At 38.7% G+C, this 27,476-nt stretch overlaps 1 protein-coding gene across 2 annotated transcripts in view; it reads left to right on the forward strand.

Annotated features, from left to right (window-relative positions):
* Window positions 1-26,746, forward strand: part of stxbp6 (syntaxin binding protein 6 (amisyn)) — a 44,301-nt gene extending 17,555 nt beyond the window's left edge. For both annotated transcript variants that reach the window (XM_044048214.1, XM_044048215.1), the window contains exons 3-6: window positions 17,396-17,526; window positions 17,639-17,804; window positions 24,236-24,393; window positions 25,984-26,746. In XM_044048214.1, coding sequence (XP_043904149.1) covers window positions 17,396-17,526; window positions 17,639-17,804; window positions 24,236-24,393; window positions 25,984-26,007 — 479 coding nt within the window. In that variant the 3' untranslated portion in view covers window positions 26,008-26,746. The remainder of the gene's footprint in view (window positions 1-17,395; window positions 17,527-17,638; window positions 17,805-24,235; window positions 24,394-25,983) is intronic.
* The last annotated feature ends 730 nt before the right edge of the window (window positions 26,747-27,476 follow it).

Here is a 27,476-nt window from a genome sequence, read left to right on the forward strand (position 1 = left end):
GACTTGAAATTGAGAATCAAAGTTAGAAATCTATTACTAATATTAATCTTAGACTTTTATAACATGAGCCAAAACTCCTTTTTTAATGACATGAACATTACTTACCATGACATTATTAACTTGGAACACGAAAGCTGTCTAATAAAGGACTATTTGTACGGTTTACAGTACTGTGCAAAGGTTTTAGGTAGGTGTGTAAATGCTATTTGAATGCTTTCACTAATATCATTTCTATTTTTTTTTATTTTATTCTTTAATCAATTTACAAAATGCTAAAGTGAGCCAACAGAAGAGAAATCTAAATCCAATCTATATTTAGTGTGACCACCCTTTGCCTTCAAACCAGCAGTAATTCTCATAGCTGCACTTGCACAGAGTCAGGAATTTTGTAGGATTATCGTCTGGTGTATGATTAACCAGTTAATACCAAACAGGTGCTACTGATTATAATTTTCATACGTACTGTAGGTTGAAACACAGTCATTAAGTGAAACCAAAGCAGTTGTTTAGGATGGCAACAACACTCTGCTACTAAGGTGAGGTTGTGGGGGTCAGTTTCATGTCACAGGTCATTCACCATGACTGTCGTTATTCTACATCAGCAAAGTCTCTCCCAGACAAAGGTTTCAAAACAAACTGGGTTTCAAACTGTTTGGGAGAAGCACAACACAGGACCACATTGAGGACTGTAGATTCAGTGGTCAGACAAAGAAATTTACTATTCTCACTTTGAATCAGCTCAGAACTTGAAGAAATTGTGAATTAAGTCAGGATTAATGGTGTCCTTAATATCAGGAAAATGACCCCTAACATATAGTCTATCTCATTAAGAACTATCTTCAGTGTAAAGAAGACCATTGAGAGTTGGATGTGTCTGGGGGCTACATAAATAGACCGAAGTTCTCCGAGGTTTGGAACACCCTACCTATCACAGTTTCTTCACCAACTGTGTGCAAATGTACCTAGAGGAAGTGATGCTGTTTGATGTAGTCACACCAAATATTGATGTGATTGAGATTTTTCTTCTGTCGCCTCACTTTGCATTTTGTAAATTGAAAAAAACCCTACAATTAATATTTGTGAAAGCAGACTTTGGCACAGTGCTGTAAATCTAACAGTTTTCATTATTTCCTCTGCATCAAAGTTGAATTGACATGATTTTCTCTCATTGAGGGGGAAAACATTTATGTACAGTACACCCTTGAATTGAATTGTTTCTAGAAAGCAATTCTCTTTAAAGCTCTCGAGTCATTTCTTTATGGTTTGGAGAAACACTCCTGGTGCCTTCATATATATACTGTTCCCTTGATGGCCAGCAAAGTGTATAATCCCTCTGGTGCTGCATTAAAAACATCACCCTCTGCCAAGGCCTGATCAGTTTATGCATGTCCTTTTATGAACTGTCAGCTTCCTTTTTGTTTTTGCCTGCACACATAATTAAACATATATATAAACATATTCTCAAGAGAAGGATTGAGTGGGAGTTGAGTGAAAAAAGGTAAGCGCTGCTGTTCCTTATGTGTTCTTTGTACATGTTTCCTTATACAGTCATTCCTTTGTCTTTACTCATCACACCTGAGTTGTCTCTTGTCGGTGAATGAAGCTTAAAGCAACCTGTCAGAGACGGACGGAAATCTCTGTGTAGTCGACTGTAGAATTCATTTGGGCTGATTGGGAAACTTTAAAGAGAAACGTGCTCTTCTTTGTTTACTTCGCTCTTGGTCTATGCGTTACGTTTGATTACAATGTCTTCAATCAATGTTGGTGTAAGAGTGTGTATTTCACTTATATGAGCATCGTTGTCTCTCTGTCCTCACAGGGATATTGGCTGTGTTTTTTAAAATCTTTTTTGAATTATTGATTATAGCTGATTTAACTCTCCTTTATTCATACACTGCAGTGTCCACTGTATATTATTGCCAGAGTAAAATATTGCAGTGTAAATTATGGAAATAAAAACTGCATCACATTTTTTAATCACAAGTGCGTGTTGTAAAAATGATCCAGGGAGAGGAAATGGTTTGTTGATTTCCTCCAAATGAATGAGAAAAAGACAGAATTATCAATAAAGTTCTTTTTTGCAGTGCTCACAGCAAATATTTATTTAGGCAGAATTATACACTGGTAAAGCTGATGTGTGTGTGTATATATATTGTGGAACACCATACCCCCTACATTTAAAAACTCTGACTTTCTATCCAGTCCATCAATGAAGTTTATGATCGTTGTAGGCAGAGATTTCATTATGTAACCTGAATTTTTCTTAATTCTTGGGAACATGTTAATATAAAGAGGCCACACCGTTGCAGCAAGAAGTTTGCATGTTCTCCCCGTGTGTGTGTGGGTTTTCTCCGGGTTCTCCGGCTTCCTCCCACAGTCCAAAAACATGCAATATGGGGATTAGGTCAATTGGACACCGTAAATTGACTGTAGGTGTGAGAGTGAATGGTTAATTGATTGTTTGTCTTGATGTGATGAACTGGCAAACTGTCCAGGGGGTGACCCCGCCTATCGCCCTATGTCATCTGACATTGGCACAGCACCTCCTGTGATAACATGGTAGAAGATGGATGTTAATATAAAAGCAGTGCACTAATTTTGCCTTCCAAGCAGATCTAAGTCTATACACTAAACCGGTTATGAAAATGATATTATATATTATTATTATTACATAATAATGTAATGTGTTTTGCCTCTGTTCAAGGTGCTGTTAGACTACAGCTGTCAAAGGGGGAGAGTGATAAAGATTTAAAGGTTCTCTGAGGGTTTCTAATAGAGTATAGCAGGATGATACCAACAAATGTAATGAATTCAGGGCTGGTTTCCATGGATTCCATACCCCTATGTTCACGGAGCCAGATGATTCTTATATCATTTTAAAGCTGCTAGTATTGATTTTGAAGTGAGGCACATGGATTTGCTGAGCCAGGGCTTCTCGAGTTAACTTAAATCAGTCACTTTAAAGGGAGAGTGGATTTATCTACAGCTCTGAAATTGAGATTTTTTTTTGCCTTCCAAGCAGATCTGAGTCTGCTCGCAGTCTTAACGAGACAAGGTGCAGAGAGTTGGCTTTAGTTCCTGTTCGTCTTCTTACCACATTGTTTATCTGCATTAAAGAAAAGTAAAGACAGACCGTTTCAATCAATGACATCCAAAACAACTTTCCTTTCCTCCCTGTTTTGGTGGAGAAGATGGACTGCGCAACATGCACTCAATGCTAAATCTGCATAAGCCAGCTTTAGTACTTAACTATACGCAGTGCTTGTACAAGTGATTGGGACATAGTCCACAGCAGTTGCCTGGATCCTGACTTCAAAGACCAAAAACAAACAAGTGATTGACACCGTATGGTGTGTAGATGTCGCTCAGTCAGGTGTACGTGTTCAGTCTTAAGCCACATTCATACCACCCACACAAAACTCTTGTTGATGAATGTGTTGTTAGATCAGACATTTAAATGTAGATCAGCTTTAATGTGAGTAGACAGCACTGACTCGACCGAGCCTGATTAATTGGACCATGTGGGAAACCTTAGACCCACTTCTGCAGAATAAAAAACCCACTCATGATAGGACTTAAACTTATATAAGCGGTTATCTCCACACTACTTCCCACAATAGCACTCTTTGTTACAGTGATCAAATAAAAGCCATTCCTTTTGGGGGATTAGAACAAATGGCCTTTTGGGCAAAGATGTCTGTCTCTGCCAGTAACAAATCCTGAGCAGCATCGGGGTCAAATCAGGCTTCAGTCAGATAATCAGACAGAGAGCGATTGCTTGGATGAGATACAGTCAAGCTAAGGAGTGTTTTATTTTCAAGGGGAGGAACAACATCTGGCCTTGAGTGAAAGTTTACACTGCTCATTTTCACCTCAGTGAAACATTTTACAGAAAGATGTTTTAAAATCTCTGTGCTGACTGAATACTCGACGGTGACACAGATAAACCTGATCTCAGTATTCAAAGTATTCAATAATAATCATTCAGAGTATTGGATTATCTATAGTATTATCTTTTCGTGAAAAGAGGCAAAAACTACTGCTCTTCATCAACACTACAGGTTCAATAGCTAGACCGTAGTTTGAGTATGTAAAGCAGAGTGAATATTATGGATTACAGCTTTTCTGTATGAATTATGACATCATGTGTGGGTGTGTCTCAGATGTAAGAGAGGGAGATAGTCAGAAGTCAACATGTTGTAATAACAAGTGTCAGGGAATGTTTCAGGTTTCGTGACCCATGATATCAGGTTAGAAACTTGTTTGCTGTTCTTTTTAGCATTCAATTTTAGCAATTAGTTTGGAATGGAACTGTTTTTGTATGCTGACTGTTAATTTTTCAATTTCGGGGGTATCTTAATTCATTTTGAAGGTTTGAAAATAAATTATCCTCCTAGAAAAGTTCCCGTAATCATATTTTTGGTGTGACTCATGAACTTGCACACTTTTTGCAACGTTAAAACGAACATTTTTAACAGGTTTTTTAATCAAGGCATTGTGTAATACCCAGTAAATGAATCAACAGGCTGCCAGTCTGCCAAAAACAACATGCTCTTGATAAACTTATCAGAATAGTGAAATGAAATGGAGACGGTAAAATAAATAAAAAGTATTTTTGTTGAACACGTTGGTGACATTTTACTCATAGGCTTGATTTATTAGTTTGAGAAAGTTTTCCAGAAGAATTTACCTCACCCTCACTCTGTACTGAGCTAACCCAATTTTTAATAAATTGATAAACGTTAAGATGAAGTTGACTTCTTCCCTCCCATCTATAAGTCTGGCAAAACCAATATTATTCTTGCCCAGAAATCTTTATCTCTTCATCTTCCCCTGCCTTACTCTCTCCACTTTGGATAGCAGAACAGTCTTGAACTGATCTTTGTGAAAATGATTTTGTATTGAAGATGGTGTAATAAAGTAGTGGCTGTATTTTTCCCCTTTGTGTGTCATAACACAACTATTTTTCTTTTTTGTTTTATAACCCTTTTTGATGATTCAGTGAAGAACGGCAGGATTTATGACCTGCATGTTTGTGACATCTTTGGTCAAACCATTATTCCTACATCTTGAAGAAGTAGCCTTGGTGGTGGAGAACTTTCATGAGATATGAGAGGCTCACTGACAGAAAACCAAAGCTTACGTCATTGGTTGACACCGCTGTAGTCTTTCATTGGTGGAGTCCTATGAAATCATTTTAGTTTTCTTATTTTTTTTAAATTTGAATTTTCCCAAATTAGCCACTGCCACAAAGTCCTGGACAAGTTATTGTCTTGAATTTGCAGATGTGCTTGTAACTGTAATTTGTCTTGTTTTTTGCTTCCTCTATAATCTTAAACCATTAAACACGTAGATCAATAATAAATGTGGGAGGTCATCTGCATTGACAGCACAGCAGTCTTGTACTGTTCTGTCCTTCTGTCATTACGTATCGCAGCCACTCACTGACCAGTAAAGCCTGGTTTAGTTTACACCTGCCTTGGTATCTGGGGACCTGATCAGGCATGTAAACAGTCTATGTTGAGAAGCAGCAGAAACTAGTAGGGTAATGGTCTCCGTGTTGACCTTGCTTGGTCTTCGATTGATTAGCTTTAGAATAACGAACAACAATTTTTGATAAATTGCCACTTAACTGCTGTACAGCACGTTACAATAAGCTGTTTTCCTTTATTGATTTTTCTGTTCTCAAGGTTCTTGATGCAAAGCGTAGTGCTTGTAATGAAGAATGTGGTTCGTTTAGATGATCTTTTTCACCTTTTACAAGTTAACTCTTAGAAATCAAAAGGCCATTTAGCTCAGTGCCATTGAAATCACTGCATTTGTGCAGTAGATTTAAAGCTTTTTTAAAGTACAAATAGTGTACATTCTTCTATGGTTTCTGTAATATGTTACATATGTTGAAGTGGTCCTCATCAGTGAACTGCATTGTGCACCGTACCCCAAGTATAGACACTTTTTGACCAGCAATGTTGTGCAGGATCATTATCATCATCATATATATTCATTTCGGTGAGGAAGCCTGTGTACCCGAAAAGAACATTGGGAGAAAACATGCAAACTCCACACAATAAGGCCCTCAGTCAAACCAAATGGGTAAAAGCTCTTGTTGTAATAGCTCTAATTTCTACACCTTAAAAAATTATTAAGTAGTTTGAATAAGGTACAGTTAGCACAATTCCTAAGTTTTCTTAATTGTCAGCTTGGTCATGTCCTATGCTCATTTCCCCATCCTGAGTGTACAGCATTCAGCTCAGCCTCATGTGCCTGTGAGTGGCAAGCATATTAATTGTGATAATGAAGGTCACCTAGAGGAGCAGCTGGAGATCCTCTCTGTATCTACAACACTCCCTGTTGGGAAAGTTCTGCCTAATGTGAACCTCACCAGGACACCAAAAAACACCATATGCTGCCCACCCACTGCCTCACACCTTTCTCCGGTCTGTCACTGAGAGGTCTTCACAAGACTTTCGAGATACTATGACACTTCACTGTCATAAAGTAGGATAAAGTTTAACACGCTTATCTGCAGTAGAATAAACTCAAGAAGCTGCATCCTGGTTTACATGAGTTTTTACCCATAGAGGAGGATATAACTCCTTTATAGCCCAAATTCACAAATCACAGGTTGCTTCTTGTGGCTTAACGAGGCGTCATGTCCTTTATCCCAGTGGTCCCCAACTCCCACATCATGGACCGGTACCGGTCCGTGGGTCAATTGGTACAGGGCCGCACAAAAAGAATGCATAATTTACATTATTTCCGTTTTATTTATTATCTGATTCTGAACGATGTTTTGTTTTGGATGATTACTGGATTCCACATCTGTCTATGACTCACTCTCTCATGTCAAGATGCTTGCCTCGGTCACATGTCACGGTCGTTTATTATTATATTTAGAAAATACCAGTTTTAATGCCAGTCGTATCATTTTATTTTGTTGTATTCATCAGCCACACCTTAAAGGCCGGTCCGTGAAAATATTGTCTGACAATTAACTGGTCCGTGGCGCGAAAAAGGTTGGGGCCCGCTGCTCTATCCTATAAAGGAGTACTGTTCATACGCCAATTGAAGTAACACATACAGATGTGAATCACTGATTACACTGGACATGTTTCTGTAGAGCACTAAGCTTTTGGCAGTCTCACTCTTCTAATGGTGTATGCAGTTTTTCTCATTTATTAACTAGACCATTGGCTCCTGCCCTAGGTTATGTTCAGATCACCAGCCGCAAATCGGATTCAAATCAGCACACTCAGATCAGATTTGATTGATTGTTCAGATTAATGCGTATAGACAAAGAGTCCAATTGAGATTCAGATATGACCAGATATATCTCATTTATGTATATGTAAAAAAAAATCAGGTCTGAATCACATTAATTTCAGTCTGGTAATCTGAATGAAGCCAGATCACTTTTTGTAATAAAATAAATAAAAATAAATGCACAAAAATATAATTTTCTTTCTGTTATTGTGGAGACAAAGTGATGTCCTTGGTTGATGAATTAGACTCCACTCTGTTATCACCAGGAGACCAAAAACCTTCTAATTTCAATTCAACCTTTTTCTAAATCTGCACAACTCGGGGGTGCAGCCTTGTGTGGTGAACATCCATCTCTGTTTCATTGTGTTTCTCTAACATTGACAGCCATGTGTTTTTCAATTGTGTATTTGTATTTATCTGAAAATCCAACAACTATTAAACTCGGAGGTGACAATATGTGCATGGATCAATCAATCTATATGTTCCCTTCCTATAGATTCATATGATTATTTGACGTTTCAAGTCTGTACCCACTCAAAAGTGCTACCTTTAATTACAGATTTCCAACATTAGAGTTTTTATGTTAATTGTCTTGTATTGTTCTTGTGCTTTGTGGGCTACAATTCAGAGAAACAGTACATGTCTGCTTTGGCTACCAGGATGACATGTTGTATTCTGCAAATCTTTGACTAGACTTTGTTGCTCACATAGTTGCAGTTGTACTTATAAAAGAACAGCACAATGATATCTAAATATTAACAAGCAGTGTCTGATGTCCTGCCAAGTTTATTGAATCTGTAAAACTCCACCTAGTAGTTATACAATACAAATAAAAGTCTATATGTCACAGGTGTTCAGGCCACCATCAGGCAGTCGGGCATCTTAGCTGTCATTTAGGACGTAAAGGTTACACAGGATGTGGACTGGCACCTTGGCATCTGAGTCTCTCCAGGCACATGTGTGGCTGACTGGTTTGGTGACAGCAGACCGCAGGATCCCTATGGGTCTCCTGCCGAGACCTCCGGCTGTCAGGCCTTGTGTGGGCTTTTGCTCTGGTATTTTACATTAAGGGCATGGCTTGGCAGTCCTGCAGGCTCCCTGACAGCGCTGTATCGATACACACTGAGCACTGGTGGGAAGCCAAGCTCATATAAACTATGCAAACCGAGGAAAGTGTCTATCTGTTGGACATTGTGTCTACGTGTTGGCTGAAGATGAACTGTAGATGGAAGAATGTTTGTTCACATTTGCTCAAGGAAGGAAGGAAGGAAGGAAGAATGATATCATAGTTTAATGTCATTGTCACAAGCCACAGCTGTTTTCCAGCTACATGACACAGCATTAATGGAAGGACCAGATGGACACATAATGACTTAAAGGAACAAAAGAAACATTTCCTGCATGTTTGCGATCTGTCCCAGCAGCGGGGTCGTACTGTCATTACACTCTGATCCACTGGTAATATAAACAATACAGTGCAAGTGCCACATCATGAGCTCTCAATTTGACTTTCTGGGAATTATGAGTATCCTTAATCATCCTCAAACCCTTGCTCAGGTTTTAATTGGTTTAATATTTGTTAAATTGTTCTGCATGCTATACAGAGATTTTAGCAAAATGCCATTTGATTAAGGGCTTTTGCCATGAGTTAAAATCTGACTTCCCACAAATTTTTCCAACACTTTTATTATCATGACCTTTAGTCATAATGAAGCTCGCTGCATTCAAAGTCACAATTTTCTCTCATATTTTCAGCCCGGTGCTTTTAGTCTTCAGTGTTCATTTGAAAAACAAAAAGACTTTGCATACTGTGCATGTGGAGTCCTATATGTAGGTGTCATTATGTGGTAATTTTACAATATTATTGCATTATGTTTAGTTTTGTCTCTGACTGAGAATAATAATCAAGCCATAACGGTCTCTCTTTAAACATTTTGTTAATCACTAATATACATTATGCTCACTTTTCTGAGATGGGGTTATGGTGCCTATATGGTCTTTTTGCTAATTGTTGTGAATGTGCACCATGTAATAAATATTCCCTGTGCACCTATTGTTATTGTTAGTTTTTATTTATATTATTAGGTGGATTAAAACGATCAACTCCTTCAGAATGCAAGGATACATAACTGAGCGATCTGTTATCTGCAACACCTTGATCAAAGTAGTCTAACCTCTGGAGGAGGGTCCTGCCGGGTATCCGTGACTAAGACCGATTCTTACTTGAGTAAGGGGTTTATTTCAGGTGCAGCAGTTATCGTTCCAGCAACTGCTTGGTGCAGTGTTTTTCTTTGCTTTCCACCAAGCTGTGTCTACTGTCGACATCCCAAAATATCTTTCTTTTAATATACCTGTCACAAACATAAAACTTGTCAAACTTGACTGTTTTCATAAGGCTAGGAGGTAAGGCTTGCCTCCTAGACCAGGCTGCATTATTGGGTTTTGGAGAGACCTGTGCAGTGTTAATCTCGGTCTCTCCCTTCTATATTGCACTCTGACAGCCAGACGGTGTTTCAAAAAAACCTTGTCTGTAAACTACAACAGATGGGCCATGGAATGATGGCAATTTTAATGCTTTGATTATTCATTTGATTTCACCATTTGGGGCTTGAATTTGAATTGACTGGAATGACACAACAGTGTTCTGTCCAGCTCCACCGGCCATTTTAATAATAGCTGTGAAGAGCTTATGGTGTTTAGATAATGGATGAATTAGAGGCATAGTAGACCTGTAGGTTTAAATCTCTGTCACATAACCACTAACCAGACCACGTAGTAGAAAAATACTGGGATAAAATTACAGCTAGTTGGATTTAGGGGTAGGGACATAAAGAATGGGTTGGTTTTGGGTATTTTCTAAAGATCTCAATATTGCGGTAAGACACAAAGCATTATGCTTTATCTGAATCCACCATGCATCTCTGTTCACAAACCGTGTTACTGAAGTTTTCTGTCAAGTACTGCATGAGCCAGGTCTGAAACAAAGGTTGTTTTTGATCACAGGGTTCAGATTGTTCCAGGCACATCGGTTTAGATCATCCTGAACAACTAAGTGTTGAGGAATGCGTCTTGTTTTGACAGTTTGACATTCCGGCTTAAGCTATTGCATGATGATAACCAGATTAGGTTGCTATGAAGTCACTGTATATTAACACGCACATCCATACTTTTATTTGTATTTTCTTTTTCCAAACCATGCAGAGTTTTTGCTGCAGAATGTAGTGCGCTGACATTTGGTCATCTTTTATTTTTTCCTCCAAAGTAAAATATTTAGTTTAATTGTTCCTAAATATTTAACGTAGGCTTGGCAGCCCATGATCAGAAAACCCTGTCATGCCATAAAACATAGTTTTTTCCTTCTAGCCTGGTTGAGTCACATACAGCCACCACCATTGGTGCAGGTTTTATATGGCCAGTCGGGACTCTAGTAAGGCAAACTGGTATTAAATCCATCCCATAACATCACAGTAGGAGATAGGCCTTGGCTCAGTGCCCAACTGAAATTAAATGTCTCCTTGTTTCCGTGGGCTCTGGCTCCAGAGGAATGCTTACTATGTGGACTTGGGCCCAGCCTGAATAGCAGGGCTATCATCTGGCTGATAGATAAGCGAAGGAGGAGAGAGTATAGGCATCAAAAGAGACCTTGTTTTCCTGTGTTGATGTGAACAGGAGCACAGCAAGATGAGAAAGAAAAATACAACTTCCCTCTGTGAAACTTGTGATTGTTTTTTAGACGAGGATGCTTTTCCTTGGTTTCTCTTCATAGAGTTCTAAGATGGATGCATTGCCCGTCTTTCGTGGTGAAAATGAATTCTGCCCTTTGTAGTTCCTGGAATGGTTCATCACTTGCTGTGAGAGGAAACGTATCCTCTGTGTGTGGACTTGAAATTGTTTCTAGTTCTCCCCTTTGGATGGTGAGATGATCTTTGATAACTTCTGAGGAAGTTGAAGCTTCAATTCAACACATTCCCACCGTCTCACTCCTAACCACTTTTTGCCACAGCTGTTTTAATGCCCCGCCTCTTTTGTAATCTTATTGTCAAGCTTCTCTTCATATTCGTTTTTTCTTTTTCATACCCCCACAGATTACTGCTCCAATAATTACGCCTCTGCATGTGACAGCTTTGCAGGCTTAATACCTCAACATGCTGCCTTTTATTAAATTTCCCTCAAAGCCCTTACTACTTGTTATTAAATTATTAAATGAACCTAAGCAGACAAGGATGTAAACTGCTGCTTTACTGGTCAGTGGAGGAACACAACCACAAGGCAGTAATTGTAGTTTTACCCGTTGATAAACGTATTATTCAAATGTTCTACTAGCTGCACTTGAAACCTCTCTTTTAAAGAGATATGACCTGTAGCATGTTAGATGTGAGGTTTTAATCATCACCTAACCAAAAGTGATCCTGACACAATCTAACCAGAGAGATGATGATGATTAAGAAAACTGTATATGACAACATATACATGCAATAGTTTTATACAATAACCCATATAAGTGTGACTGATTTAAAAAAAAAAAAACAAGATTGTTTCAGTTCAGAAACATTCTTTAATCTAATAACCCAGTTGCTCTGATTTGAACTCAAATGTAAACGATTCGTAAACGAGTCTCCAGAATCCTTTTAACTTGTTGTCCTTGGGTAAGATTTATAATTGAATGGATAACAGATGTGACTGAAGGCCAAAGGCAGCTTTATTTTAAAATAATTTATGTTTTAACACTCTACTGCTGAAATGAAGTCAGATTAAGGAGAGGACTTTAAAAAAAGAATAATCTGAAAGATAAAGACAGGTACTAAAATACAATTTGTTTAATTTAATTTAATTTAATTTAATTTAATTTAATTTAATTTAATTTAATTTAATTTAATTTATTTTTGATAAATTCCTAACGCCAGTATCGCCTATTCTCACTACTAAGGATTACCTTTATCATAGTTTTTTTCAGGTTATTATACACACAATTTGAAAGATACAGTGCTTAAAATGTAAATAAACTCATAGACACACTTTTCCTCTTAATGCTTATAGTCTAAAGATCTTTATGTTTCTCAGAAATCTGTGGAATACGTCATTTTAAACAAATCACTACAATTTCATCTCGATGAAAGTGGAAGTCAGCCAATGCTGTTCACTGATTAAATAAAAAAAAAAGCTTAATTTAATCAAGATGTTTAGACATTTAAGGTTTATGTGAACTGGATAACGGTACAACTCAAAGTGTTTGTTGTAACTCAGTCTTTAAAATAGTTTATAGTCATGTGAGGATGTGCAGCTGTGCACTGCTCCTCTGTAACGATGATGTTGTTGTTCAGCTAAGAGTGTCTGGGTCTATTCTGTAGCTGTTCTTTACCATGATATATTCTCTCCATTTTACTGCTGGTGCCTTGCCACTGCATGGGCAGCCTTTGAAAGCGTGGTACAGCAGTCACTTTGTTCTTCAACTTATGAATAGACTGTAGCGGCCCTTGTTCTGTGGTGCTGCAGCTCGTCTAGCCAGTGGTGTGGTTCACTCCAGTGACAGCTTCTTTGTGAAGATAACAGTGTGTTCCAGCGCAAACAGAATGGAAGCAGCTTTAAAATAGTCCTGTAATCATAGACTCACACAGAAAAGAGTTATATACGCTCTCAGACGACAGCTCAAATAACAATCCACAAAATGTAAACATGTTTGGGGAAAACTGTTTTGGTATTTACCTTCATGCCAACAAAACTGCTTCAAGTTCTCCGTTATGCATATGCAGGCAGAACATTTCAGGCTGTTGTTACCTCAAGGGACGGGGTTGTGAACTATGAAGTTTATGTCTCGAGTATTATGACTTGTGTGATGATGACGCTCCAGTTCAATGTTTTCACAAAGTGTGATACACATTCTTTTCCAGAGATGAAAGCGTTGTGCTCAGTCTTCCCCTCAAACGAACCTCCCTATACTCACACTTGCTTTATATCTTTATTTTGTTTAACCACATATGCTCTAACCCTTGAGAGCAGTTTTTTTTTTTGTTTTGTTTTACAGTGGAGAAAGACCCTCAGCCAAGACAAACAAACTACAGTGCAACAGTTCTTCTGGCCAAGCACTTTGTCCATTAACATTTTCTACTATCTTAATGATATCCAAATAAAATAAATCCTCTTAAAATCCTCTTAATGTTGACCAGGTGTTGCATTTTAGTCACATTCGAATTGTCTTTGTCTGCTCTCGCTGTGTGACAGGTGTCTTTTGTGCCATGCTAATAAGGTTACCATGACAACCATGTCTAATCAAAGGGAAAGAAATGACTGCTGGCTGAGAGGGAATGACTGGTTGAGAAGAAGAAAAGAAGGGAGTTATTTGTTTTAAACACTTTATTAAGCTATTGTGGACAGCTGAAGCAAAATATGATTTTTAGTGTGTGTCCAATTTTCTGAACTGTACTTTCTGCTTGGTTGGTGAATGTTGGAACAACTAATGCCAAGGGCAACACATAACTTCCCTATCTGATGTGATCTTTTATTATTCTGTGCTTCTAGATTTTCATATATGAGCCCAGGTTGCTTATCATACTGATATTGTGGATTAAGTTGTACTGTATGAAGTATTTTTTTTTTTTTTTCATTTGTACCAAGTGGGTGGTCGTTCATAATGTGTTTTTTTTGGTGTCAGTGGCAAGTTCAGATATTTTTACAAACATTCCAGAGCATCTTTGGTGTCATAGTACTGCATTAAACATTTCCACATATGATTGTATGCATTAAAAATATGCCCTTTTCTCTTTCATGTCATTAGTGCTTTTACTATAAATCCTAATGGTGCTGACATTTCTCTCTTTACTTCCTCAACTATGATAATATTTCCTTTAGGGAAAGTTTCCCCCGATAAGGTTTCATCTGTGATGGCCATGTAGGATTTGTTTTACCCTGTGCACGTGTGAGTAGCCAAGCACAACAAAGAACTGATCCACTGGAGGACGTGAGAGCATGTCACCATCAGAGCATGAGAAAGGAGCAGGACAGGAACCTCAGCATGGCCTTCCTCTGACAGCCAGCCCTCATGGAAACAATGGCCTTGGCAGCGTCTCAGTGGCTGAGGTCTTTCCTTGCTTTTAGACGCATTACGTAGTGGTGCTTGATGTCTCAGCTTTGTGTTCAGGGTGAGATATTTTTAAATAAGCCATATTACAGCTTCATGTTTTAATTTTGGTTTATGAAAAAATAAGTTAGAACATCTCCATCTTTGCAACCTCATTTTTTTTTTTTATGTTATTTCAAAATGGCTTGAGAAGCTCATCAGAATTGAGCTCATATTATAATTACACATACAGGAGTGGAGGTGTTAAGTTTCATTCTTTTCATAGCATAGCATTCTATTTGGACAAAACTAACATGTCGACATCTCTAATAAGTCTCTGTTCACCTCTGTCATTTTTTGTTGCTATCTGACTTTATTCTCAGTAATTATTTTTCTCTCGGAGAAACTGAAGTTTCTCGTTTTCTTTTTTTTTTTTTTCCCACAGTCTTGTCTTTGATTGCAGTTTCAATTAAGCTCTCATAACTGTCTGTGTTTATTTGATGAAAGGCAGCTACTCTGACAAGGTGGGAGTGAACAGCTGAATATGAAATGGAATTTACAGGGTCAAAGGTGTTTGGTACTTTGAATAAGACCTCAGTGTTGATAAGTTGACAATTAAGCTCCCTGCACTTGTAGTTGTTTTCAATTCACTTGCATAAACACTACAGCTAACATGTGCAGTTAATGCTACTCCCCTCGTTATCACTAGATCACTTGGTATGTGCTTCACATGTTTTCAGGCCTTTTTTCTCCATTTTAATCCTGGAGTTGATGTGATTGTTCTGCATAAGCAATCGATTCACAATAAATTATTTAACAATACCAAGCATTTACATAATTGTAGGATTTCCTCTTTCAGATTAAAACGGGTATAAATGTTGTGTTGTCAGAAAAGCAATATAAAGTCACCTTGAGCTTCACTTAAACATATTTTGACCCAGCTAATTCAATTAATACATTAGTGTCGGCTCTGTACAGTGTAGGATAATTGTGAATTGATAAGGTGGTTGCAAGGCCCATATCATTCTTTTATATAGCCTGTGCTGACAAGTGTGTAAGTGGGTGGGGGTGCTCTGATTTAGTTCTTGTTATTCTTTTCTCTCTCAGCTACCAATCCTTCACTTATCAAATAAGAGTAATAAAACCTGATTTCTATTTAATCTGTTCAGAGAAAGTAGAGACTCTGTGATATATTCTATCATTACCTGCCATGGGTGTGACTGAAAGACAAACTATTATTGCTGCGAATTGGATGACCACTGTAGTTTCAGGCAGCTACCATTCAACTGAATGACATTTTAAGTCCGGCTTTCATTCTCTGTGTAAAGGTTTCTGCTTTCCTGGTGCTTCTAGTAGCTGTGTTGCCCAAGACCGTTTTTGTGATGGCTTATGATTAGCTTGAAATGAAAATCTAGTCTTTAAGATGAGAAAGGAGAAAACTATGTCATCCTGTCTGTATCGTATCTGTCTGTTCCACCCAGCAACCTCTGTGTGGCACCTCAGCTATTAACTACAGCTGTCTAAGTTAATTCACAAAACCCATCCAAACATTCCACCTCTCAGGGGATTTTTCTCACTGAATATTACACCTGATGTAACACTGGGCCTTGTGTATATTTTTAAGGTTGGTGTGGTAGAGCTTTCACAAACCAAACCTTAAACGTGAAACACGACTGCTAACATGATTGGGATTTTTTCACGTAGAAGTAACATCAATGAAAGTAACCGGAACACTTTCTCTCTGAGACGACACAATGGTAAATCTGGGAGAGTGGAAGCAGAGGTTTGATGCTCGGGTTAAATAAGCAACACAGGGCCATGTTGTCCAGCTATATACACAAGCAGCTCTTTAAACATGTGATCTCCTTATGGTTGAGGAAAAAATGGTGAGGTTAAACTTAAAATACCTTAGTTCAGGGGTGTTAAACATATGGCCTGGGGCCAGAACTGGCCCACCAGAAGGTCCAAGCCGGCCGGCAGGACAATTTCAGCTCCAAATACCTGTGGCTAAAGGTTCTGTGCCTTTGTAAATCCACTGTGATCTGTAAGTTGTAATGCATGTGTGAATAGAAAACATGGACATAATATTGTTGAAATTAGTCATCTAACTTACTGAACTTCATGACTGAAACTACCCTAACCCTTCTCAAGAAATCTCAGGTTGTTTGTACTACTTCATTGAATGTAAAACAAAGGGAACGGCCCACTTAAGATAAAATTGTGCTGCATGTGGCCCCTGAACTAAAATGAGATTGACAATCCCTGCCTCAGTTATTCATAAACACACACTTAAGTGTTTTACTTACTTTTATTTTACCTTTTTGATTTAAAAGACATCTGCACAACATACAATCTATACAAAAGAAGATATTAATCTTTATTGTTGGACAGCTTGTTCATGCACCAACTGAACTCCATAATGCCTAATAATTCTGATGGAAAAACACAATGAATTTGACAGTTTGATGCTACCACTATGTCCATTTTTCTTTTCATTGTTTTTTTTAAAGCCAATACATCAAATGCTTGAATGTGTAAGTTGTTACTTATTCAGCAGTGTAGAGAAATAAATATATCACTCTCATGGGGATTGATGAGCTGAATCCAGGACTTAATAAAATAACTCAGCAAGTTGTACTTTGACAGGAACAAAAGAAAGTTTTGTTTATAAAGTTGTATTTTGTAGATGAAATGCACAGCATACTTGTAAGACATGTAAGACTAGCGTGTTTACTGCTCAGTTTAGCACGGATGAAAAACAACAACTTTACTTTTCTCTTTGTCTTTTATGGTTGGGCTGTGTCTCCTCATGAGAAATTGTATCATGCTCTGTGTTGCTATTGGCTCCAAACATGAATGTGTGTTTTTTAATGATTCTCTTTGTTTCTGCCACCCACAGAAAGAAGTTAGTTTCTTTTGTGTGACTCTCGTGTTCCTTATCATGAATTGTTAATGTAGCCTTATACAGACTTTGTAAGAGAAACATGGGAGAAGATGCAAAGAAATCTCAAATTCTGGAATAATTATAATTGCTGCGTCTTTTTTTAATGTGTTGTTTTATTGTTTTTGTTTCCACAGTGACGAATAAGAAACCATCGCACTTATCCCTCACTAAGGTGAAGCAATTTCAAGGATCTTCTGCGTTTGTGAAAAGGTCACAGTGGACAATTGATCAGCTACGACAGGTCAACGGCATTGATGCCAACAAAGTAAGTAACTTAAAATCTTTGTCAGTCAGTGGTGTGACCAACACCTGATGAGTAGATATTACTTTTCCTTAATTAAATACCCTCGCCTTCATTCTTTGCTTTTCTCTCCAAGGACTGTCCAGAGTTCGACCTGATGTTTGATAATGGTTTTGACCAGTGGGTTGCTGGTTCGGCTGGAGAGAAGTGCACCTTCATCCAGATTCTCCATCACACCTGCCAGCGCTACTGCTCAGCACGGAAACCAGAGTTCATCAACTGTCCGTCCAAACTGCTGGGGGGTAAGACGGTTTTTATAAATCTCTCCCAACTGTTCTCGGTTAGTATTTGTGTTCAGAACACAGCTCACTGCTGTGTCATACTGTGTGCTGTAAGCCGGTCTGAATCTGTTTATGTATGATGTCAATCAGCACCTGACGCGTATGAAAATTCATGCTTATTCCTCATACACAGCATCTGTTGAGCCCTCTGCTGAAGTGAGGTCAACGAGGATGTCCAACAAAATGTGACTCAAAGCATCTGCCACAGATTAACTGGTTTTACAGCACAAAGGAACACAACATTAAGTAACAATCTTCCCTAATTTATGTGACATTAATACGTTTCACTGTGTGCCTGAAGTGTGAGACTCAGTTTCCACCCTTCAAAATAATATCAAAGAGCTGTAACACTCCCTCAATGTGTTTGTCACCGGTTTTAAATCCATGAGGTAGTGGAAAAACAAGTGACTAATCTAACTCTGAAAATAACATTGATCAGGTAAATGAAGACATGCTCAAACGTGTCAAAACTAATTCAATTTCCAAACATGTTAGACTTGTAGAAAAGTAAAATCGTCAGAGTACTGCTGCAGGTCGATATCTCCTCTGCAGTGCAACCCGGCAGAAAATGGAGCATATGCTGCACGTTTTGATCAGATATTGATCTGTTTACACTGAAGCCTCATCTTTGAGCGCCGTACAACCTGTTGTATTATTCATGGAAATATTTATGGAAACCTCATAACCTCCTGCAGGGTATCTGCTGCACAACCATTTACCAGCAATAGAAAACAAAGAAAATGTCAAATTTGTCAGTTTTCCGTTTTTAAATTGTATCACTATGAATGATTTTTTTTAAATTGCAGATACATTTTTAGTATTTCTAGTTGATGCTTCCGTGTTGGAAAGTATTATTTAAAAACTGTGGCACCAGAGACGGGTGAAACTTAGTCAAGTTCTGTGTATATAAGATACTGTTGTTTCTGTCAAATAAAATTTTGCTCACTTCCTTTCTTAAATCTGTGTGTGGGAACCCGCCATCTGACCATTGATGATAAAACTGCCGGTTCTCTTCACCACTGTTGTTTTGCCTTGACCTTCCTCCTACTTCCTCTCTGTGTGTAGGTGGGGCGGTGGTTGTGTCCCATAGAGCACTGAACTCAAGGGTCTTTAGAGTGGGATGGATTATGGGAGAGTAAGGTTTGCATATCAACCACACGCCTCCAGTAGATCTGAAAACCACTCTTACTGTATCATCGTATGAACTGCACAAAAAAAACAAGAATGATTGTTAGGCACATAGCACAGTTTCAGTCATAATAATTCATCCAGCTGCTGACATCGTGCTGGACGTCCGTCTGCCTGATGATCTGATAATGAACTCTTGTCTGACATGCTTTTTGTTTCCACCAACTCTGTCCCCTCCAGTTTAAGTCTCACACCAGTGCAAAACAAAACTCATGACGCTGCTCAGGTGTGGGACCATAACTGTGGGAGACTCGTATCTGCAACATCTCCTGTGAGGGCACACGGGAACTCTTGTGTAGTTCATCTTAGCACCAAGTTACTGAACTCTGATGGTGGCTTTGGTTTCCTGCGGTCTGTTTGGTAAAGTTAGTCATTAAAACATCATGAGTTGTTTGTGGAGTAGCTGAGTACTCAGTCCTCTCATACCCAGTATGGGAGGCGGTCCTCTTAGTGTAGAATTTAAAAATGAGAACGATTCAAAACAGTGGCTTTCTTTTCCGTGTAATGCATCAATTAAATCATTTTTGCAGTCAGTCATCAAGTGACTCTTTTTGCATAGTTGATAAAGCAGTAAATGCAGGTATTTAATTACTTGAAAATAAGGAAATTGATATTGATAGCTGTAAATTAAAACATTAAAATTTAATTCAGGAAACTAAGTGGATGATTTTAAGCTCTCAACATTAGGCAGACAATAAATTCTAGAATTAATTAACATTTACACTTCTTTTCATATAAAACATAGTTTTATTTTATTAACATTAACTGTGCAACATACATTATACCCAACAGGCAAATAATTACACAGTAACCAGTTTTATAGTTGCATGACATTATGAAGAACCCTTGAGTGATTAACTCATTATTTCATATTCAATTAATCATAACCACTCTTGACTAATTCCAAAACTACAGTACTTTTATATTTAAATAAATCAAAGCTGACTATGACTTTCAATATGTTTTCATCACAGAAGACCAAGCTGTAGGTTCAGTCATTTTCCGTTGCAAGGTCTGTTTGAACAGAATGAGGAAAGAATTTGTTGCACACCACGGTCATCTACTCAGACGAGGTAAGCCAATGGTATATAAGACTATTATGCACTAAAACTATCTCTTGGAGTTATAGAACCAGATACATATTCCCTACACACAAGGCAATGTGCAGTAATTAATTTTATGTCCTGCCATACGTGGCAAGCAAGTGGAGGATATGTAAGGTACATGTGATTCTACCTGAGATTATTATAGTATTTGACTGGCTCATTCTGCAGTTGGATTTTAGAAAGTTTTAACAAGAAACCTGTCCCCCTAATTTGAAATGATCCATGTTTTCCCCCCCTCTAGTTAACATTCACCCTAGCTTTAGTCAACAGTGTAATATCAGGATGAGAATGTGTTTTTATTGTACATGAAAAAGAAATGTGAGTTATGTTGACTGTCCTTTTCCTCAGAGTCACCAAGTAATTCTGTGCAACAATGATGCCTCAATGATACCTCATTCTTTACTTTGGTACAGGATTGTAGAAAAATAGCATTCAGGGTTAATATTGGCTGTAATGATTGAAACATTTTTGTGTATTGTGTGATGCCGTAATATCTGCCGATAAAAGACACCAAAAGTAGAGTGTTCATGAATACTCAGCATCTATCTTCTGTCAGTGTGAGCTTGCTACACAAGGACTGAATGCTGTTTGTTTAACCCTGTTAGTGAGTGCTCTTTGGGCCCTCCTGAAGCCGTCTAACCAGCATGACTTAAAAAGGCCAATGCCATTTTTCCTCAAGAAAATGTCAGTGGAGCAGATTGACGTCCTTACTTTCCATTGAGTGGATAAATAAGAGGTTTAATGTGTTATTTAGATGCAACTCAGCTAAAATGCGTTACGATGTGGGCGTGTTGGTTCATGCAGGAGGTAACGCACATTAAAAGATTTGTAATGTGATCATTTGATGTAAACCTCAACACTGGGTCACACATTTTACATCAACAACGGAGTGAAAGGGATAAATGGTTGGATATCTTAATTATTTGAGAAGAAAGAATGCAATTTACTAGCTATAAAAGGCCTAGGGGTGACTATTGTAAGAGGGCATTAAGAGCATGGGGAGTAACTAAAATGAAAATCACTTTTCTTCATGAAGACTGAGGACGACAAATAGGTATGTATTAGGATTGCCGTGGGGAAACGACCTGCCTGGTTGACCCTCTGCTATAGTTTCATTTTACTGCTGCATGCAATGTCAAGATTTGCATTAATTAAACTGCAACAGGAGTTTATTATTCAGCAGGAGAGGCATGGCTGTGTCTTGAGGCCCATGTGATTACATTTGCTTTCTCTTGTACTTTTACACAATCCATCTGGAAATACGTTGCAGCGGTATTACTTCGGGTATTGCTGTTTGTATTTATTACAAATGTGCTTTTTTTTTTTTGATGAAAAATGAAAAAACAACCCCCGCACAATAGCATGTGTATACCCTTAATACGTTTTGGACTATATAATAAATTGGATGTGTATGGATGTTTTGAATTTGTATAGTGTCCTTACAATGTTGTGTCCCGTCTCTGAACTGGCAGCACATAAATCTACAGTAAGTAAGTGATGAGAACAGAGACTGGGAAAAGAATGTCTGGGCTGACCATACCAGCAATTACAGTGTATGTAATGTAAAGTCAGGAGACTGTAGGATCTGTATGAATAGGATTGGTATCACTTAAGGATATTTCATTTTGTTTTGAGTGAATAACAACCTTGAAGCCCTCTGTTAAACTTTAGGTAATAAGAATAATTTTTGATTTTGAACTTCTTGAAATGCACATAAGTATAATAAAACACCCACACAGCAGAATCATAATCCTTTGACACTGATATGATACATGGAGGTAGTGTGACTATAAAAGTCGGTTGATCCTGAGTTTCTAGAACATTTTGTTGCTGGAAAACAACTTCCCTTTTTAGTCGCGCTCTATTGTTGAAGAAATCCTGGCTTATTGTGATGATATCACAGGGTATTGGTAACAAAATTCCTTGCATTTTTGAGCGAGGTGTGTCGTGGATGCACTAGGTTCATCTTTGTACTGTATTTTCTGTTCTCAATTGACTCAATTGAGTTGATTAAAATCCTAGTTAAAAGTTCTTCTCTCCAGGAAAACATTTCATTAAAAAAGCAGACTGAATTGATGCCAGTCAACCCTCTGAGTGACATAAAAGAATTGTTATAGCCAGTAACGTCAGCCCCCACTTTAAGTTGAGAGACACTAAAGCTCAGAGTTTGAATCGGAGCAATGTCAATATAAACTACTCCTCCTACACATTTTCATTCAGCTCTTCATACAGAGGCCCATCATAAGCTCTCCAGAATGTCTCCACCTCGCCTTTCCTGTAAATAAATTCTCCGCTGGTGGAGCCCACGCTGCTGCTTCTCCCACTAAACTCTGGCAATGAAGAGCGACGTGCACATGTGCTCTGAGTGAATGGTGTGTGGAGGCTGTGAGGGTTGCAGTTCATTTAAGGATGATGGGGAGTTTTACTCCCAGGGTAAGGGGAATCTGTCTAAAGGTGAAAAGGTCTTATACTTTCTAGCGAAGCCATTGATTGTGGTTTTTTTTTCTCTCTCTCAGACAGAAGCAGAGTAGGAATTTGTTAAGTAAAGTGGTGTTAAGTTTACATAAGTTGCTAATGGTGCCAAAGTTCAAAGATGAAAAAACATTACAGTCATACAGTTCCTGCATCAGAGTATTTACTATTACACTATGCCATGGCCTTTTGATTTCAGCTTGGAGTAAAAATCTAAATAAAACTCAATAGGTGAGGCTTAGTTCACTGTTTGTCATGTGCAATATGCTCTGGCACCTGCGGCTCATTTACTGTAACCTCTGGTGAATTGGCTGATGTACACATGCCGTGTGTGGGTATAAATAGCGATGCATCCATCTGAGTTTCTGTGGTATGTTTGTTGTCTCTACATAAATTGCTTTAAATTCGTGAAGGCTTCTTTCTGGGGGAAAACCAGATGGCCTCACCTTCTGTCTTTGTTGGTGCTGTTTAAACTCACGGCACCGAAGCTCTGCCAATTGTCCGTCAGTCAGGTTACGCGTGCAGATGCCTTGGGACGTGCTCTCGCTGTATTGTAGTTTCCTGTGGGAAAAGACGGTCTCGGACTTGTCAGGTCTTAATACAGTCTGTACCTTCAAGCTTTGCTCTCTGTTCCTTTTCCTCTAACTCAGTTACTGCATATCTGAGAATATAGACTCACACTTTCCTTACCTTATCGCTTAGTTTCTAGTCTGTACAATTATAGTATTTTTCATGGTGCGGGGTGGTTATCACATGCAAAATTCATCGTCCAGTATTCGACTAAGTCACATTGCGAACCATATGAGCTGTATTGTTGTTATTGAAATGACTTGTCCTTGCCCCTCACTTTCAGAAGAATCAGGTAGAAGTTACCATCAGTGTAGGTCACAACCTCAACAACGATACAGATGTTTCCCCACACTGGCAGGAAATCGCCCACAGATACATTATATCTACCTCTGATTGTGACTGACTGTGCTCCTCTACAACAAAGTAACTTTATTGCCAACGAACAAAAAGGAGTAGGAAGATCGCCTTCTCTAGTCTAGTTGTGAGCGTAGTGCATATCAGCAGCCCTTCCGACGTGTGCTAGATTAATGGCGTGTCAGAAAAAACATCCGCAGCCATCTGAAGACGTGTGCTTACAGTTTCTTTTCTTGTGCTGCCTGTGATTAAGGCGAGCACATATTCTCTCCTTATGACACTATAGTTGGGAAAGAGTTGAAAAGAGGGGGCTAATCACAGAACTGGCACTAAAGCAGTGCTGAATGTCAACGGGAATGACATATTTTCGACTTTTGGTGTTGCAGTTCTTTTAAGTTTGAAAAGGTTAATTTCACTTGCTCTTTCCTTGAAGAAAATCAGCTTTGAGGAAAACTCATTATCCACCTTCCCCCGTTGCCGCAGATGGAAAGCCATTTACTTTTTTCATGTTTTGGTTGTCCACCGATAACTATGACGCTCGTGGTCACTGATTGGACTTCACATCTTATGTCACAGGTTAATTTAGTCGCCAATGGAATAACAATGACTTTCCCCTTCGTTTCCCCCTTTTCTCTCCTCTGGTTCTTCACTTGTCTTCTCTGCTGCTCTGTCCGACTTCCTCACTCCCATCATTATCTGCAGGTAACAGTATACTCCACTCGGCTGCAGACAGTGTGACAAGTGCTGTACAGAAGGCCAGCCAGGCTCTGAATGAGCGCGGCGAGCGATTAGGTCGCGCCGAGGAGAGGACTGCGGACATGATGAACAGCGCTGAACAGTTTGCCGTCACTGCACAAAAGGTGAGGCAATAATGTGAGCAAAGATGCACTGCAATACATACCCTCAGGTAGGTTTACTAACTGTGTTTCATTACAATTGTGCCTCAGTCCAACCCCATGTCTTACAGAATATTAAATCATCATTTTGACAAAGACATCAAAGCTGTAAAGCTTTAGTTACTTCATTGCAACTCCAACCTCTCAGTAGTGGTTCTCTTTGTTGTGGGAACATAATAGTTTATTTCTTCTTTTGTAGTTCTTTATAGGGCGTTTTCTCTATCTTCCATTTAATCCAGATCTCATGGTTGTCAGCAAAAACTAATAGCATGTGGTTGATTGATTGTAATTTGGGAAGCATGATTGTTTTCATTTAACACCAAATAATTATAAATGCGTTGCTTACAAACTTGCAAACCCGAGTGTGACCATCATAGCTGCCTTTTTTAAAATTCATACTCTGCTTGTTTTGTAGCGCGGGCTTAGCCTTCGCAGTTAGACACATGCCAACATAAGTGGAGTGTCACCGACTCTGATGGTGAAGCCATTCACAACCCACTGAAATTACTGTTTTGAATGATGCATAATGCCACGCCAGTAATGGTGTGATAATTGAAAGACATTTGACGAGCCTTGCGCTGCTCGCTCTAACTGTTCACAGATGAGCTTCCCCACTGTGATGAATTACAAAAACTGTTCTAAGCAGAGAAACATGTCTCGGCTATGACGGTTTCATGAGAAAATGACTGCAGAGCCCCCATGAAGAATCACTCATTTGTCTGCGTTTCTCATTTCGTTTGCTGCCGTTATCTTTTATATTTCCTCCATAACTCATCTTTTATCTCGTGTATTATCAAAACCCGTAGTGTGTGGCGTGTTTGAAGCCCCCTCTGTTAAAGGTGGGATAGATTAGATTAACTCTATGGCCTGCTCTGTTGTGTTTTTGTCTGAGAATGACTTTGCAGTTGGATTGAAAGGATCTACTGTGAACTATTCAAGTGATTTGCATGTTTTGAAGTGGACATCTGCACATACGGCAGCATATGAAATGGCCATTTGTATCTGCAGTACTGTGAGAAGGTCACCTTGGCTGTTTTCTTTTCTTTCTTTACTTTTATACGTGATTTTTTTGTGCCTCACTGCATGACGGCTGGTGATTCAGCCGCGCTGCTCAGTTTGTCTAACGCGACTCATTTCTGCATGCTGCTCTGCTGCCCCCATGTGTTCACTCTGTAGAATTCAACTCTTCTCATACTACATACCTCATACCAAGCTTGTGTGTGTTTGTGTCATCCTTAACCATGGAGTGCTGCTAGATTTGTGGACTTGATGATTTCTCTCACAATCCTCCAGCTAAGCCCTTTAGAACCCTTGTTATTGAGATATTCTTGAAACTTCATGAAACTTCAGGACCCCTCCATACTTTCTGGCACCTGAGTCATAAAACTTTACTTGCATCTTTTTCTCATTTGTGTAAAATTAGTTGGAAAATAATCAGTACTCCTGATTCTTTGTCGAATTTTGCTAATGGAGTAATATAAAAGTCGACTCACGCGCTCCTCTTGAATCACTCACGGTATTATCCCTCAACTCCCCACCCTCATTTTTCTACAGCTTGCCATGAAGCACAAGTGTTAAACCACTGCCAGATCCGACTAGGCTGGGGGGTTTACCAATTGCCACTCGCTGTACAGAAGAAGGATTCCCGGATGTTATTCTTTTAAAAACAAAAATCACATCATTACTATTTGTTAACAATGTTAACATTTGTATGTTTGGTGTATTGTATTCTGGTGCACCGTCTGGTGATGATGCGCCGAGCAGTGTGGGAGTGAGAGAGGTGTATGACGACCTCAGACCACCAACAGAATGTTTAATGCTTTGGTTTTGCCAGAAAAGGTAAGAGCCTCAGCTCGGACTATTACTCAAAACAAAACACCCCCCCCCCATTGTTCGTGTGCTCAGAAGCTAATGCTGTCAGGTCCTTATCAGCAATCTCTCAGACTCATTGATGATGATCAATAGTTATTTATGAATACTGCATGGATAATGCAGTCAGATTTATGAGTGTGACAGACCCTCTCATGGGTATCATAGATACACTTTAGGATTGTGTCACTATTTCCCTCAGATGCATACAGTAGGAACCAGATTATAACCCGTAGCAACACAGAGGGACGTATCTGTTGGTAAATCCAGAAGTATTAATTTTCAGTTCAATCTCGTCTTCTCTCACTGGATTGTGGGACCTTACACTCTTTGGTTCTGTCCATGATTTCAAATGATATCAGAACAGTATTAGTAAAAAAAACAAAAACAAACTATAAGTAAGACTGAGTAGAGATGTTCGGCTGACATAACAGTGATTGACTGTATTTTAGACTTTAGTCTGCCATCCAAAAACAACCAAAGCAACACGGAATACAGTTGCCAACATTTAATGAAGTGTACTTGAACTTGTATTTAGCTGGAGCTTTCTTTCATTCCAATAATCTTAAGTTAAAGGGGACAAATACAGTAAAGCAGCTTCTGCATTGTAAAAAAGCGAAACATGTAATTCTTGTAATACTATTATCTCAGTGTCTGTAGAGCTAATATGTCCCATAGAAAGGCATATTGTTTTGAAATTACTCCTTGCTGTATTTCAACTTTAAACAATTAGTTGTCATCCTTTTGTGCTCTTTGTATAATTTGGATTGTCATAATGATCATATTCATGATAATAACTGATAGATAAAAGACAGACTGTCTCAACTAGCAGCAGCAGTGTGCAGTAGTATGTTTCTGTGCTGGCATCGCACTGCCTGTATCTTTTGGCTTCCTCAGTGGCAAGATATCACCCTCACAGTCAACATGTGTTTGGTTCTTTTCTAATTCATGATGTTGTGATACACTGACAACCTTATCTCGCAGATCAATGTCGAGTACACAATGAAACGTTCCAGTTGCCTAACTTTTAAGTGTGGTTTTATTCCTCCTCTTTAACACTTTGGATGTTTATTGTTTTAATAAAATCATATGAAAATGGGTTTATACTATTGCGTGTCCTTTTTATCCATCAAACGATGCAGTCAGCGGGGGTCAATTATTGTGAGGTTCTCTTCATC

The sequence above is a fragment of the Solea senegalensis genome, linkage group LG16 (assembly GCF_019176455.1).
Source record: "Solea senegalensis isolate Sse05_10M linkage group LG16, IFAPA_SoseM_1, whole genome shotgun sequence".
NCBI classification, from domain to species: Eukaryota; Metazoa; Chordata; class Actinopteri; order Pleuronectiformes; family Soleidae; genus Solea; species Solea senegalensis.